Here is a 14,493-nt window from a genome sequence, read left to right on the forward strand (position 1 = left end):
CCATAAAACGTCTGAGACCAAGGTTATTAACTAGGACTTTACAGGAAGAGGCTGAAAAAGCATTGAAACGTGAGTTAGCGGACCTTCCCTTAGTCATTTGTTGCAGCATCTCATCACCTATGGTGGGAATACTCATGCTACGCTTTTGTTGTTATTGTTGTGAGTCGAGACCGTCTCTTACCACTGGGGGGCGCGCCTCAGATCAATGTCATTGCCGTGAATTGAGATTTCATATGTAAGAAGTTGGGACTGCAGCGCTCAGATGCCTTTAGAATATGTTGCCACCAAAGGATTTAATGAAGGTAGGCCAAGGAATATTATCATGTGCTTGTTTTTACGACACGACGACTTTTGCTAGGTGATTTAAGAGAGAGCCATCCCTGAACATGTCCATGTGAGAGCCACAAATCTGAAGGCGCTGTGTTTCATGTAATAGTATGATTTAATGGAGGCATTGCAGGAATACAACCAACAGATATTTTCTAACGGAAACATTTATTTTTGAACAGCATACATAATGTTAAGGCATGTTTAGTCATAAATAGCATTTGTAAGAGGAACTGGTTTTCTATTTCAAATGTAGAATTTATATATATATATATATATATATATATATATATATATATATATATATATATATATATATATATATATATATATATATATATATATATATAATATTATTTATTTATTTTTTGACATTTCTTGGTCACTTTGAAGCCGTTACGTGTGCGTACATTTAGACAAGGTGGTGTTTTTTGTACAATCTCTAACTGTCCCTTAACAACAACATCAACAAAAAGATAAAATCATAAAATAGAACTTTGCCTATGAAACAGCATGTTTTATGAGAGAAGTGATTCAATGATAATAAAAAGAGCATACTGAAACATGACAGGAAATAATCCGCCGGGGGTTAATGGATATTTTCTTCTTCGCTGTTTGACTGGAGCAGGTCTGACGCCATATAAAACCGGGGGCTCTTATTTCTAGACTTTACGGCTCCAGACTTTAAGGGGGGAGATAGACGTGACCGCGGTGGAGTATTTCAGGGCAAAGCCCATCTTCAGAAACGTTTCTGGCTCGCATTAAATCTGCAGGTCTGTGTTTTAAACAACAATTCATCTGAATGGGTTTTCTCTAAAGAAGGTGTGTTTTTTGTGGGCCTTTTGTTGTGGTTGTTTTCTTGAACTGAAACAATCCTGGAAAGCGGTCACTGTTTACTGGTCGTTTGTCAGCCGAGGTGAGCATCATGTGAACAGATATGATAGATATTTAAAGTAGAATTATGCTTAAAAAACCCCCAACAACATTATCCTAAGAAGAAGCCTTTGCAATCTTTCAGACAGACAGATAGATAGATAGATAGATAGATAGATAGATAGATAGATAGATAGATAGATAGATAGATAGATAGATAGATAGATAGATAGATAGATAGATAGATAGATAGATAGATAGATAGATAGATAGATAGATAGATAGATAGACAGATAGATAGATAGACAGATAGATAGATAGATAGATAGATAGATAGATAGATAGATAGATAGATAGATAGATAGATAGATAGATAGATAGATAGATAGATAGATAGATAGATAGATAGATAGATAGATAGATGGACGGACGGACGGACAGATAGATAGATAGATAGATAGATAGATAGATAGATAGATAGATAGATAGATAGATAGATAGATAGATAGATAGATAGATAGATAGATAGATAGATAGATAGATAGATAGATAGATAGATAGATAGATAGATAGATAGATAGATAAACTATCAATTAGTTAATTCATACAACAAGTTGACTCCCTCACAGCCTCGACTGTATTAGATCTACATTAAATAAATGTCCCTCCAGGGTATTGTTCAGCTCTGGCGGTTGTACATCCAGTGTGTAGTAAAAGTTGTGGTCTATTGACACCATCATGGCATTTGCACCCACAATGTTATAGTTAAACTTTATACCACAACTGGCTTTGCTTTGGTATGTGCAGCAGTACGACCGGGTGAAACACAATGCAGGCCCAGAGATGCTGGCGGTTTTAACAGTGAAGTCCAACAATGATGTTCAGAGCTGTAGAAAGGTAGAGAGTTCCTCCTCGACGAGAGATTGTTTTGGGTCTTTCACTCTTACTTCCTACAGGCGCCTCTCCAGCTCCTCATTTTTACAGTGCTGTTAAAGTGGCTGTAAAACGACGCATTGTGCGCCGTTATTGGGGACAGCTTTCAGCAACTAACTTGTTAACCTCGGGATTCTGGTTACTTGGAAGGCGTAGCAGTTCTCGGTAATCATTTGCGAATTATCATCATATTTCTTTTTTTTTCTCCCAAAGCTAAAATGCAGCACAGGTATCTTTAAGAGTTTTGTCTTTTCTTGGACTAAAACAAAATATACGACACATTAGAGTTGGCTGCTCGGTCTGGGAGGAGTCTGCAGTCGGCTGGTGTTTTAATTGGCTGCAGTCTTCAGTGAGAAGCGCGAGTATCAGTAATTATTCAGCAATGTTTTTGCACAAGAAATGTCAGCCAGAGAGGGCCATCTTCATCCGCCGCCAAATAACAGCGCGACGATGTCATGTTCCAACAACCAGGCTGGGAACTCCTTCTTTGTGGACTCCTTAATAAACGTGAGAAGCGACGGCGCTCCGTATTACCAAAGTAACAGTCTGTATTTGCCACCGGCTTCGGAATATTCATATGGGATCTCCAGCGGCTCCTGTTTCCCGGCAGTCGGGAAGCGCAGCGAGCCAACGACCCACAGCGTGATTCCGTCCTCGGTTCCGTATGTTCAGGGGATGGAAACGTGGCTGGAAACGTCCAGGTCGTGCCGAGTGGCTCAACCCTGTAGCGGGCAGCATTTGGCTCAGTGTTCATTTTCGCCGAGCATAAAGGAGGAGAGCGCCTGCTGCCTTTACGAGACAGACAAATGTCATAAAGGAGCGTCAGCGGATGACATATCCTACTCTACCGCGTCCTGCCCCGTTACCCCCGGCAACACCGTGCCAGTCCCGGGTTACTTCCGCCTGTCTCAAACCTACGCGTCCTCCAGGTTATATCACGATGTTCAGCCAGACATGAATCACTTCAGTCTGCAGCGACCGAGTCGCTTTGAAGGCCAGCCCTCACAGCCGCAGTCCGCCTCTGCGGAGCCGGAGCGCAGGGAGAGCCACGAGGAGGCGCCCGGCTCTGCGCCGCGCGTCCCGGCCAGGGAGGAGGAGGACACCCGCCTGTCCTCGGAGAGCTCGTCTTCCACTGAGCCTGCAGAGACGGAGTGTCCAGACAAGTCCGTAAAAGGTGAAAACTTGAGAAGCTACTGCAGAATGACGCAAAAAATTATGAACCTTCACAGGACCGTGTTTTTTTTTTTTTTTTTTTTTTTTTTTTGGTTAAGTGGGCGGTTATTGTTTTACGGCCAATTAAGGTTTCGGATGTTTGATAGAGGAGTAGTTTCAGCTTTAGCTGAAACAGGAACTCTCATGTCTGGGTTTGTTTGGGCTGAGACAAATTTGACCATGACTTGACCAATCACAGCCTAGGATTGGATCTATTGTGCCTGTTCGGCTGTTTTTAAAATGGAACCTCAGGCCTCTGTTAGTTGCCCCTTTGTGTGGCATCATTGCTTTTTCATTTGTTTTCATTGGTACCATCCCTGACCTCAGTAACTGAGCGAGGAAATCATTAATTTAAAACAATATATTCACGAGTAATGAACAGGAAAGTTTGCCTCACGGTGTTCATACCTAATTTATACACTGTAAACACATTTCATTTGTTTTAACAGTAAAATGACTGCACATTCACAACGGTTTTTGTCGTTAAAGGTATGAACAGTACTGCTTACATAATTTTACTTCAGATTTACCATACTTTATAGAAATATTCTGAGATGCCAGCACTTAAATTATAGTAATACTATAAGGGGTAAGCAGTCAGAACTCAATTACATTCAAGTTATTTGATTTGTATTGCTTAATTTCACAACTGATGTAACTGTAAGGCACGTGCAGCACAAAAAACTTCAATCTGTAAGTATTTGAAGTTAAAACTGTTCAATATTATCCAACCATATAGAGAACCTCAGATTCATTTACACACACTCCAACTTGATCTTAGACTGCATTGGAGTCAAATTCAGTTTCTAATGGTAACTGCTATAAAACTGTCCATAAGGAAGCTCAGTCAACTTCAAGGAATCAATGAATTGATCTTGAAATAAAGCAGACTACCTTCTTGACTGAAGGAGAAAAACTTGTACGGATTGTTATTCTTGAATTTACCTGAGCTTAAAGTTAACATTTCTCCCCTGGTAAATGGATTAGATCGCACTGTAACATAAATTACAGCAATAGGTCTGAGTAACTGCGTGTCTGGAATTGTCTTTACTTTTATTTCAAACTAACATGATTTTCCCGTTTGTAGTCATAGAGTACTGACATCATGTTGTTCTTCAGTTCAACCTTAATTTTACTGCTAAATTAAAATAGGAGAGGGGCTGTAGTTCAGTGCTGTAACAGCAAAGAATCAATGTTTTTGCTGTGTTAACAGTCCAGTTGGTTCATTCGCATCACTTCTTACTGCTGACACGACGTACAGTCTGTCACTTATCTGCACATGTATCATTTATTGTAGATTTGCAATGAATTCTGGTACAAAAAAAGCTCTATGTTGTAATCCAAATGACAATAAATATCAACTAAAATTAAAAACAGCAAGTGGTTCGTCTTGAAATGAAGTGGGCAACATAAAGCAATAATGTTGATTGATTATTATTCCTTAATTTTAACGCGAGCTAAAGACAGCTCTTCCTGTAATAACAATCATGAATAGGTAATTGATCATTTAGTTTATATGGTAATTTATAAACAGTACATTTTACAGGTGTTACAGTTAAACCCTTCCACTGATAATTGTGCCGTAGCAGGGATGTTATTTATTGTTATTTTAGCTATAAGAAATTAAGTTGTCTGTCAAAGAAACTTACAATAAATTAAAGACATTTATAAAATTTTGAGAGATGTGTTTTTGGTATAAATGAACGGCTGAACTGGAAACATCTTTGGCTTTAGTCACATCTGTGCGTAAAATTGCCACGAAAAACAAACTTAGTGTAATAGTTTTGGTTTTATTTATTTTTTTACTCAAATTCTAGCATTTATGACTCCGACCTTTAATCTCACATATTCTCAAGCAATTTAGTGTTTATGTGTACTTTTGATTTCCACAACACACACAAATTATCTTTTATGATACTTGTTGCCTCTAGTAACACTGCGGTGCATTTCCCGCCGTTGCAGGAGATGGCAAAATGGAGAGCACGGCCAACTGGCTGACAGCAAAGAGCGGCAGAAAGAAGCGGTGTCCCTACACCAAGCACCAAACTCTGGAGCTGGAGAAGGAGTTCCTCTTCAACATGTACTTGACACGGGAGCGTCGCCTGGAGATCAGCCGCAGCGTGCACCTCACCGACAGGCAAGTCAAAATCTGGTTCCAGAACCGGAGGATGAAACTGAAAAAGATGAGCCGTGAAAACAGGATCCGGGAGCTCTCCAGCAACTTTGGGTTTTCGTGAGACTTTGAAGAGAAACGCCCTCTTCCTGTTCCTCCTTCCCTCCTCCTTGTCCTCCACCCAAACTGTGAGAGTGCCCTTGGAGAAACAGAACCCAACTGCTAACTTATTGATCAGAGCTGTCTTGTCGTGGATTTGTATTTATACATGGTCACACTTGATCCATCCAGTTGTTCAGGCTTGTATATAATCATGCTCTCAATCTGAGTGATCCATTGGATTTTGCATGCTGGACTGACCGCTGGCTCATCTGTGTTACAGTTACATGTAGGCCTTAATGTGATGACTTAAAAAAAAACAAACAAAAAAAAAGAAAAGAAAAAAGAAAAACAAGAGGTCTGGTGAATATTTGCACATTAGCTGCTCAGATTAATAAAAACAATATAACCGCACAAAACCACAGGCTTTGTGCGTTGTTGTAAATGTTCATTTCGTGCAGTATTTTCTTTTATTTATTATTATTATTCAGTGGAATTTCTGCACAGCAAACATTTTTTATTTAGAAAACCGACGTATATTAGTGTTTTTACGGTTGCCTAATTTTGACCAGTCCTGATTTAGCAACATCAAATATGATAAATGTAACTTTTTTCAGCCCACAGGCTAAAGAAAAACGTTGAAACCAAGGCTTTGTTAGCGATTTGAGTCACCAATAACAGCCTTTAAAGCAAGTTTAGGCAAACATCAACGTCGACATCGACCATCCTTACAGGTAGTTTAGACGGACGGGAGCCACGACTTTTCCATGTACGGTAATTTGGGCGCTATTTTACTGGGGGAGGAGACTTTTTGTCCAGAGGTATTAATTAAAATAACATCTCATGGAGGTTAACCAGCAATGACGGTAAATGCTCCAACGACGGGGGGAAAAGTGTGAAGATGCCCGGCTGGAGATCCCTGAGCAACAAACTGTGTTCAACTCGCTGATGTTTTGTGGAATTGCTTCAAGTTAGGGTTATTGAACTCTAACAAGTTTTCAACAACATTTTGACGTCATTACGCACTCTTGTGTTGGCTACACTTCTTTTGGGCTTCGCTTTTCAGTAATGACGTAAGCAGAAGGAAACATCACCTTTTCCACGTCTAACTCCTACACTTACTTTTCAATGGCTACCTGTGGCTGGGTTGTTTGAGATCTTATGTATTTATTTATTTGGTTATTGGATGTCTTGCATTTATAAACTACTCGATGGACAACAATAATCCACAATGATCTATGCGCGTAATCGCAGACTGGGTCTTTTTTTTTATTTCTGAAATCACGCTTTTTAAAATATATAAATGAAATGTATGTGCATGGGTTACTTTTCAAGCAACATACGGATAAAAACATGTTTTCACTCTTAAAAGTACACAAAGAATTATTAAAGAAAAAAACCCCAATCGTTTTGCAGGAGAGCAGGCTGTTGCGTGGTTTAGGTAGTCTCATGTTGTTGGGCTATTTATTTTATGTTCCCACAACACGAATCTGCCTTGATTACCTCAGTGAAATTCGTCTTATAATTAAAAGCAAACCACGTTGGATTATGTACATTAATAATTTGGGACGAAGTGCATCGGCACTTTAAAGCAGCAGTTCAAAAGCATTGAGCTGGGGAGGGGACTTGTCTGTGCGTAAAATACAACAATCTGATAGGAGAATTCTGTTATTTCTGCAGGTTTTCAAAAAAATATAATTAGCTTGACAGAAAAATCATAGGAAGAATTGATATTTAAATTATAGGCTGGAGTGATTTAAAAAAAGAAAAGATTCAATCGTTTTAAATTATTTTTTTCTACGTCCAGTAGAAAAATGTGGACAGACAAGGCCTCGGTTATGATCACTGCAGTCTCGCCAGTTGCTTTAAAAAAAAATGCCGGATGCGTCTGCTCGGAAGAGAAAGAGGACAAAGGCTGAGCTTTATTGGTGATATTTAGCTTAGACAGCCCGGCTGTAACCTGAAGAAAAACAACCCAATTGCCCGTGATAAAATGAACCGTTATATGGCACCCAAATAACTCCAGCCCCGCTGTTTTTCCAGTCTTGGAATGCCTTCAAAGACACAACTTGGTTATCTCTCGGAAACGTTCCTCTAGGTTGTTTACAATATATTTAATCTAATCACATATTTCATAGGTTTTTAAAGAAGGCACCAATAAAAGGTAGGAGCACCATTACGTTTTAGATGTTCTAAAATTTCATTTTAAAGTCTAGCAAATTTTCACTTCTGTATATTTTCAGAAGTAGCAAACAGATTTTTTTTTTTCAAAATAAAGCTTTGAAGAACCAATAACCTTGTTCACATATACACACACACAGATGTCCTCTGTTCCATTAAAGCGAGAACCCTTCCCTAAAATCACAACATTTATTGCTTATAAAAGGAAATATTTGCCAATAAAAGAGGGAACATTTGCTATTAAAATATGGTGTGTGAAAATGGTGGCCCCTTTTTTAAGCTGAGCGGTATACAGGCTGATTTATTATTTATTGTTCTGTCCCACGGTCACGTGTTTTGGGGCGCCCTATCCAGTTTTGGACAGGGTTCAACTTACTGGACGGAAGGAGCTTGTAGGTGGCGCACCAACACGACACCTTGCAATGGAATGAATCCCTTCTCTCGTCATTGCAGGATTGTAAAACCAAGGGTTTTATTGCACCCTTTTTTTTATTTGGTACCTTGCATATTTTTTTGTCTTTACTCCGGTGCAATGGGGACGAGCTACTACGTTGACACGCGCATTCTTTCGGAGCAAGAAGAAATGGCACCGATGAGGTACTCAACCTCTGCAGGAATGGAGCAGGCGGCGCACTCCGAATATGGCGGACAGGAGCCGAAATCCTCTATTTTCAGTGGATCCTGGAGTACCGTCGCGGCGCATCCTCCCGACGCATACGGACATCATCAATACAGCGGGGAAGCCGATGGCATGTTTGCGCGTCCCTGGGCGTTGGACCCGGTCTCTGCGTCTCTGTGCTTGACGGGAATCCCGTCTGCAGCCGCGCATTACGAGACAAAGCCCGAGCCGCTGCTCGGCGGTGCCGAATGCACGACTCTGGAGACGCACGCACCGCTTTTGTCTGACATTGAAAACGGAGCTTCCCTCACGGAGATTCCCTGCGATGCATCCCCCACATCTTCAGCCAGCGACGACAAGCTGACGGCAGAGAAAAGGGAGGCGGTTGATGCAAGTAAGCAACGCAACGCTTTCCTTATTGATGCAAGTGCGTGGCCTAATAAGTCAGGTGGATGTGGGCAATGTGTATAAAAATTTTGACAAATATAGGAGGGTCTTAAGCTGAGAAATAAATCCTGTGCAGGATGGCTTTTGAAGGGCGGGGTTGGAAACATTTGCTTAAATGTTGGTTTCTATGTGCTTGATTCATAATAGAACTAAAAACAACAATAACATATTGAAATAACCCTGTCATTGTTCAGTATTAATATTGGTGATATCTTCCTCCAGACAACCCGTCGTCCAACTGGCTGCACGCAAAGCCGACCAGGAAAAAGCGCTGCCCCTACACCAAGCACCAAATCCTTGAACTGGAGAAAGAGTTTCTCTTCAACATGTACCTCCCCCGGGAGCGCAGGTACGAAGTGGCGAGGCTCCTGAATCTGACAGAGAGGCAGGTGAAAATCTGGTTCCAGAACCGCAGAATGAAGATGAAAAAGGAAACCAGAGACAGAAGGAAAGACAGCTAGTGCCCCTTTTGCGTTTAAACCTGGTGGAGGGGGATGGCAGAGGGGCGGAGAGGGGAACTTATAATTCCTGGTACGTGTTGTTGTAAATTAGTGTTGTTAAAACAACGCTGTGTCCATTTTTTCCCCCACTGATTTTCCGTGATTGTGTCTCGTGGTGGATTTAGATATCTTGTATTTTTGCGCACACAGTGTGTTGACTCTGTAGGCCGTCTATGATTTGCATGAACCTTTACTTGACTACCTAGCCATATCGATATCCTTCAGCTACCTATCTGTATTGATTAACTTATTTTTTCATTTGGTTTTATTTTTTTTATTGCGGACTTTTGTGTTTAAATGTTTGGATGCATTTGTGAAAACCCTGCGCACACTTGAAATACCTCACATGTACTGATTTTATTTAAAATAAAGTGCAGTTTGTATCACACATTTGGACGTGTTATGTCACAGTGATTCGTTTTCATTTGATTGAAGAATAATACATTATGTTTTTGCACATGTATAATGAACACAATACGCTGCAGTGTGGGCTAGAGTCGGCCATGAATAAAACACAAATTCAAAAGAGGTTTTTCGGTTTTTGAATTTGGTTTCAACTCATTAAAGGTTTAATTTCCAAAGCTAGAAAATAATTCTAGTAGGAGCGGGAAGAAAAAAGGTCATTTATGCGAAGAAAATGCAAAAAGACACTTTGATATCATTGTGTTGTAGTCTTCTTGGATTTAATCGTAAAACGAGTACAAAAAAACCCGCTGTTTTATTTTTATTTAATGTAAGAAACTGACTTGAAAGATAAGAACGTTAGTAATGATTATGGACTGTTGTTATAAAATTATTAGGATTTATCATATAACAAACCCATTTACTTTTTGCATATTTTAAAAATCATTTTCATTGTTTTGTTTGCTTTTAAAGTTTTGCAATCAAAATGCGTTTATTTAGACTTGTCAGCATGACTTGGCAGAAGTATTTAACGCGCTCATTTCAGGGTAATTATTTCAAAGCTGATGGAAATGATGTGACTAAAACATATTCAATAAGTTTCTGAATATTTACATTTTTAGTACTGCAATTTTTCATTGTTTCTATTTTTATTTGTTTATTTTGTTTATTGTATTTTATTTCATTTTATTCATATCCAAGCTATTCATATTCAAACCGGTAAGAAGGGCCAGAATCACTGTTAGCAATTCTGTAAAGTTATAAGAGGGCTGTTTTTTGGGAATCTGTCTAATAGAAACTTTTTTAATATTTTATCTTATTTTTACTATCTTTGTTGGGATTCCTTACTCAATTAAACCTTGAAATTGTTTCTCAAATTTTTTTAAGAAGCTTGCGACTGTTACTAGCCAAATAAATCCATTTAAATAAAGGTGTATGAATTTTAGATTGGTAAAAAATAAATAGATAAAAAATAAGAATAACAGTATAAAAATTATAACATTAAGATCGACACAGTTATTTTTCTGATTCACGGCATCCATCCAGGCTTTTCTGGAATGTGTGCTCCCTTTTCGCTCTGTGAACTGCCTTCTTCGACCATCACAACCTGACTGTTTATAAGGTGCGAAAACAGTGCAGCATGCAGAGGCTCACTGGCAGCCCGTCATGCAGCATTTCTGACTTGCTTCCAGCGAGCAAATCTGGGATACTGTTAGAATGAAGCAGAGGGCTCCAAAAAAGTCCCCCACAGAGAAGGGGGTGCTGGGTGCCGCGGTCGGGATTGCATTTGGGTCTGCCTTCAAAGGTGTAATTACTTTACAACCGTCTAGTCACAAACCCACCGACTCGGCACAGAGACATCCGTTTGTCTTTTTATTTACTTATTTATTTATTTTAGGACAGCTCTCTCTTGGAAAAAACAAGTGGAGAGGGGAGTCGAAAATAACTTTTTACATGCTGGAAGAACGTCTAAGTGTATATGACCCCATCTACATAAAGCAGAAATGATCAACTCAACCTGAAAACCGGCATTGATGGAACTAATTAGGCTTAGTAGAGTCCAAGACTGATACTTTGTGATGATGTAGTCAAGGCTTTGTGCTCACTTGAGCGCTGATTCGCCTATGCAACCAGCAGGGGGAACCAAAGCCTAATTTGGAGGACCAGAGAAGATGATGCGTTCACGGCACACAAGCGTTGCTACTGTTGGAGTGCAGAGCTCCGCTTGGAGTCACCAGCATAACGAATCATAAACTGTGTTCTGGGATTTTTCTCATTTATGTCTTACACATTCTCTTCCAGACAACAAATCACACAGCGTCAATGTTTTACATTAAAGAGGCGGCAATAAGCTATTTCCGGGCAAATAGCGGCGCCATTTAATAGCACAATCGTGTTACCTTCAGCTGTAAAAATGCTACCTGTATATAACATAGCTTGAAAAATATAGCTTTACAAATTAGACTCTCTATTTAAGAAGCTCCTGGTCTTTCTGACACTGCCTTTGTTTATAAGTGTTGGACTGAGACATAATTTGTATAATGAGCTCAGCAGACTGGCAGTTCCACCTGGTGTTTTCTATTTGCTGCTATAGTCTGGTGGAGCTGCGTTGGGAAAGCATAGGGAAGGGGTAATGCAGCTTGAAGGAGGAGCCATGTGAAAATAGGCGGGGCTTTGCATGAGCAAGTATTTAGACACCTCCAAATCGCTACCAGAGGAGCTCCAATAATTTCTCAAACATGCATGAAAGAATCAAAGCAACATTCCAGGTACAGTATACTTCGACTGAAGGAATAACATTATAATATGATGGAAAACAAACTAACAAACAAATGAAAAAACAATTTTACATAATACCTACTTCCCTTTAAAAATTCCGTGAATGACAGCTGTTGGTAAAGAAATTCTAAATTAGAAATAAAAACTGGCATAATACGTCCAGTTCATTCAACACATCATCTCAAGACTATTCTACTAGAGTATTTGTGATCCATAAAGTAACCTTTTCGTTCCCTTTCGGCGTAAATTGCTTACTCTCATGCTTTTTGCTCCTCGCCCCTAATTCACATAGCAAAAGGCCATGTGACACATTCATTCTATAATTCCTTTGTCTTGGACACTGATGGGGATATTTTAACGAGAGCAGATATTCATATATGTGCCAAAAACCATAAATAACACGCCGCCGTCCAGAGCTCACTTAGGAGTACAGTGTTGTTGTGTGCGAAAATGCCATTCTCGCCGCATGATGTCCACGGACGCTGGGACTGGACAGTCTCACGAGCAAACACCAATGTGAGAAGCAGTGCTGCAGAAAAAAAAACAAACAAACAAAAAAAAAAAAACAACAGAAAGTTGCTAAGAAGTTTTTTTTTTCCAGCGACCTTTTACCACCTCCCCCTATTCATCACACCTCACGACACCAGCAGTGACAGATGAGGCCATTTTGGAAGGGAGGGGGCGAGTCCAGGAGGAGGAAAAGTTGAACACATTTATCCCCTTCCAGTCGCACTGTCAGCAGTCTGTTAGTCTGGGATGAGAAGTGTGAGTTTATGCCCGTGATATCATAGGTTTAATGACAATAAAGAATACAATATCTATCCCTAAAGTTGCTGTTTTTACCATCCAGACTAATATAGTTATGGGGTTGAGATTATTTTTGAAGATCTTATACAACGACAACAAGATGATCAATAATACTGCTAATAGTTCTTATTAGCACTGAGAGTATTGCTGCTAATCTAATCATCTTAAAATATGTAAAAATACATATTCACTGTTTTCTCGGTGGGAGTTATAGTGTTTCTGTGTGAGATTTTGGAACGGAGAGATAGAATAACATTTGGCATTGCACTTTTAATTCAAACCTATTAGCCGTGTCGTTTTAGCAAAGATGATTGATCAAAGTTAAAAACACTCACCACTGACGCGTAAATGCGTCAAAAACGTAGTGTTGCAACACTTACAAAGATAGCTGACTCTTCTATAGGTAGGAGAGGTCGGTGTTATTTCACTTATAGGAAGTAGAGCCCGCTACCTGGACATAGGCAGAATCTGTAAATGTAAATATTTGATCCCATGGTATTACTTCCTCTAATGTGATATTGGAGGAAAAAAAGTCATAATTTCGTTTCAAAATGGCGGTACTGTTATCCAAGTCAGAACAATAAAATTTACAAACCCATTTTTGCCCCGAAGCTTCAGACATAAAAACTCTAAAATAAAAATTCTCTCATAAACGCTGTTATGATTGCGACACACTTTTGGACACGCTTGGCAGCGTATGTACTTTTCAGAAGGATAACGTGCGCCATAAGTTTATGTGTACTTTTTCACCAATTTTATTTTCTTTCTGCGGTAAGAACATGATAACATGATATATGTTAAGACCTCCGACCGTTTTGCCAAAAAACACGCAATAAACACTTCAGTCTTCTCACTGTATTACATTAGTTATTTAAACATTAACCCATCAATCTATCACACATGTTTATGTAAGAAATGTTACAGATGAGTGCATATTTCTTATGAAATTAATCATTTTTGCAAACATTAAAAACACAGACGCACGCTGGTGCCATTTCAGATTTATTGTTTTTTTATTACTTAGAATGAAAATAACATCTGCGCCTGCATGATGACAGAAATATTATCGCTTTAAAAGACTCCGTGTCGGTGTGGATGCGTGGCTGCAGATTGTTTGTTGTTGTTATTGTTGTTTTTTGGCCTCTTTGCCTCCCAGATGTCTCCAGAGCAGACGGGAAACCGGGCGCTCCCTGGTCCGCCCGGAAAACGTCTGCAAATGTTCACAACAGAGAGAAAAAGATGAAGATTCCACTGCCTTTAAAACTCAGAAACAAGTGAATAGATTATGATTCAGTATTGAAAGCAAAACATGAATATATATGTATATCTGCATAGAAAATACTGATTTATTTTTCTCAGAAAATCTGTCCAGCGATTCTATTCTATTCTATTCTATTCTATTCTATTCTATTCTATTCTATTCTATTCTATTCTATTCTATTCTATTCTATTCTATTCTATTCAAGGAAATTTCTGTTTGCGGTATAAATCATTTTGTATTTCAGGGCTTGAATGATATATAGATTGAAGTAATGCAACTACACAATATTTTGGGAACCCCCGCCCCCTTCACCTCCGTCCGCCAACCTCACTTCACCCCCACACACACATTTTGTGAATGAAGCGAGATAGAAAAAATAAGTTACATTAAGTTTCGCTTAATTGTGAGATTTAAAATGCAGCTATTAGTTATTTTAGTT

At 39.3% G+C, this 14,493-nt stretch overlaps 2 protein-coding genes across 2 annotated transcripts; both read left to right on the forward strand.

Annotated features, from left to right (window-relative positions):
• The first annotated feature begins 1,735 nt into the window (after nucleotides 1-1,735).
• hoxa10b (homeobox A10b) lies at nucleotides 1,736-6,113 on the forward strand. Its single transcript, XM_044117610.1, has 2 exons — nucleotides 1,736-3,307; nucleotides 5,308-6,113. Exons 1-2 carry the CDS (start codon nucleotides 2,533-2,535, stop codon nucleotides 5,580-5,582), a joined length of 1,050 nt encoding a protein of 349 aa, XP_043973545.1. The 5' UTR covers nucleotides 1,736-2,532; the 3' UTR covers nucleotides 5,583-6,113.
• A 1,588-nt stretch (nucleotides 6,114-7,701) lies between these two features.
• Nucleotides 7,702-9,640, forward strand: hoxa9b (homeobox A9b). Its single transcript, XM_044117611.1, has 2 exons — nucleotides 7,702-8,751; nucleotides 9,027-9,640. Exons 1-2 carry the CDS (start codon nucleotides 7,986-7,988, stop codon nucleotides 9,263-9,265), a joined length of 1,005 nt encoding a protein of 334 aa, XP_043973546.1. The 5' UTR covers nucleotides 7,702-7,985; the 3' UTR covers nucleotides 9,266-9,640.
• Nucleotides 9,641-14,493: the final 4,853 nt, after the last annotated feature.

The sequence above is a fragment of the Gambusia affinis genome, linkage group LG05 (genome assembly GCF_019740435.1).
Source record: "Gambusia affinis linkage group LG05, SWU_Gaff_1.0, whole genome shotgun sequence".
Lineage (NCBI taxonomy): Eukaryota > Metazoa > Chordata > Actinopteri > Cyprinodontiformes > Poeciliidae > Gambusia > Gambusia affinis.

Bases quoted from the DNA above. Each gene is read 5' to 3' on its own strand.
- hoxa10b (XM_044117610.1), top strand. From the start codon at position 2,533: ATGTCAGCCAGAGAGGGCCATCTTCATCCGCCGCCAAATAACAGCGCG. The intron at 3,308-5,307 runs GTGAAAACTTGA...CCGCCGTTGCAG, and splicing joins TCCAGACAAGTCCGTAAAAG to GAGATGGCAAAATGGAGAGC.
- hoxa9b (XM_044117611.1), top strand. From the start codon at position 7,986: ATGGTGTGTGAAAATGGTGGCCCCTTTTTTAAGCTGAGCGGTATACAG. The intron at 8,752-9,026 runs GTAAGCAACGCA...ATCTTCCTCCAG, and splicing joins AAGGGAGGCGGTTGATGCAA to ACAACCCGTCGTCCAACTGG.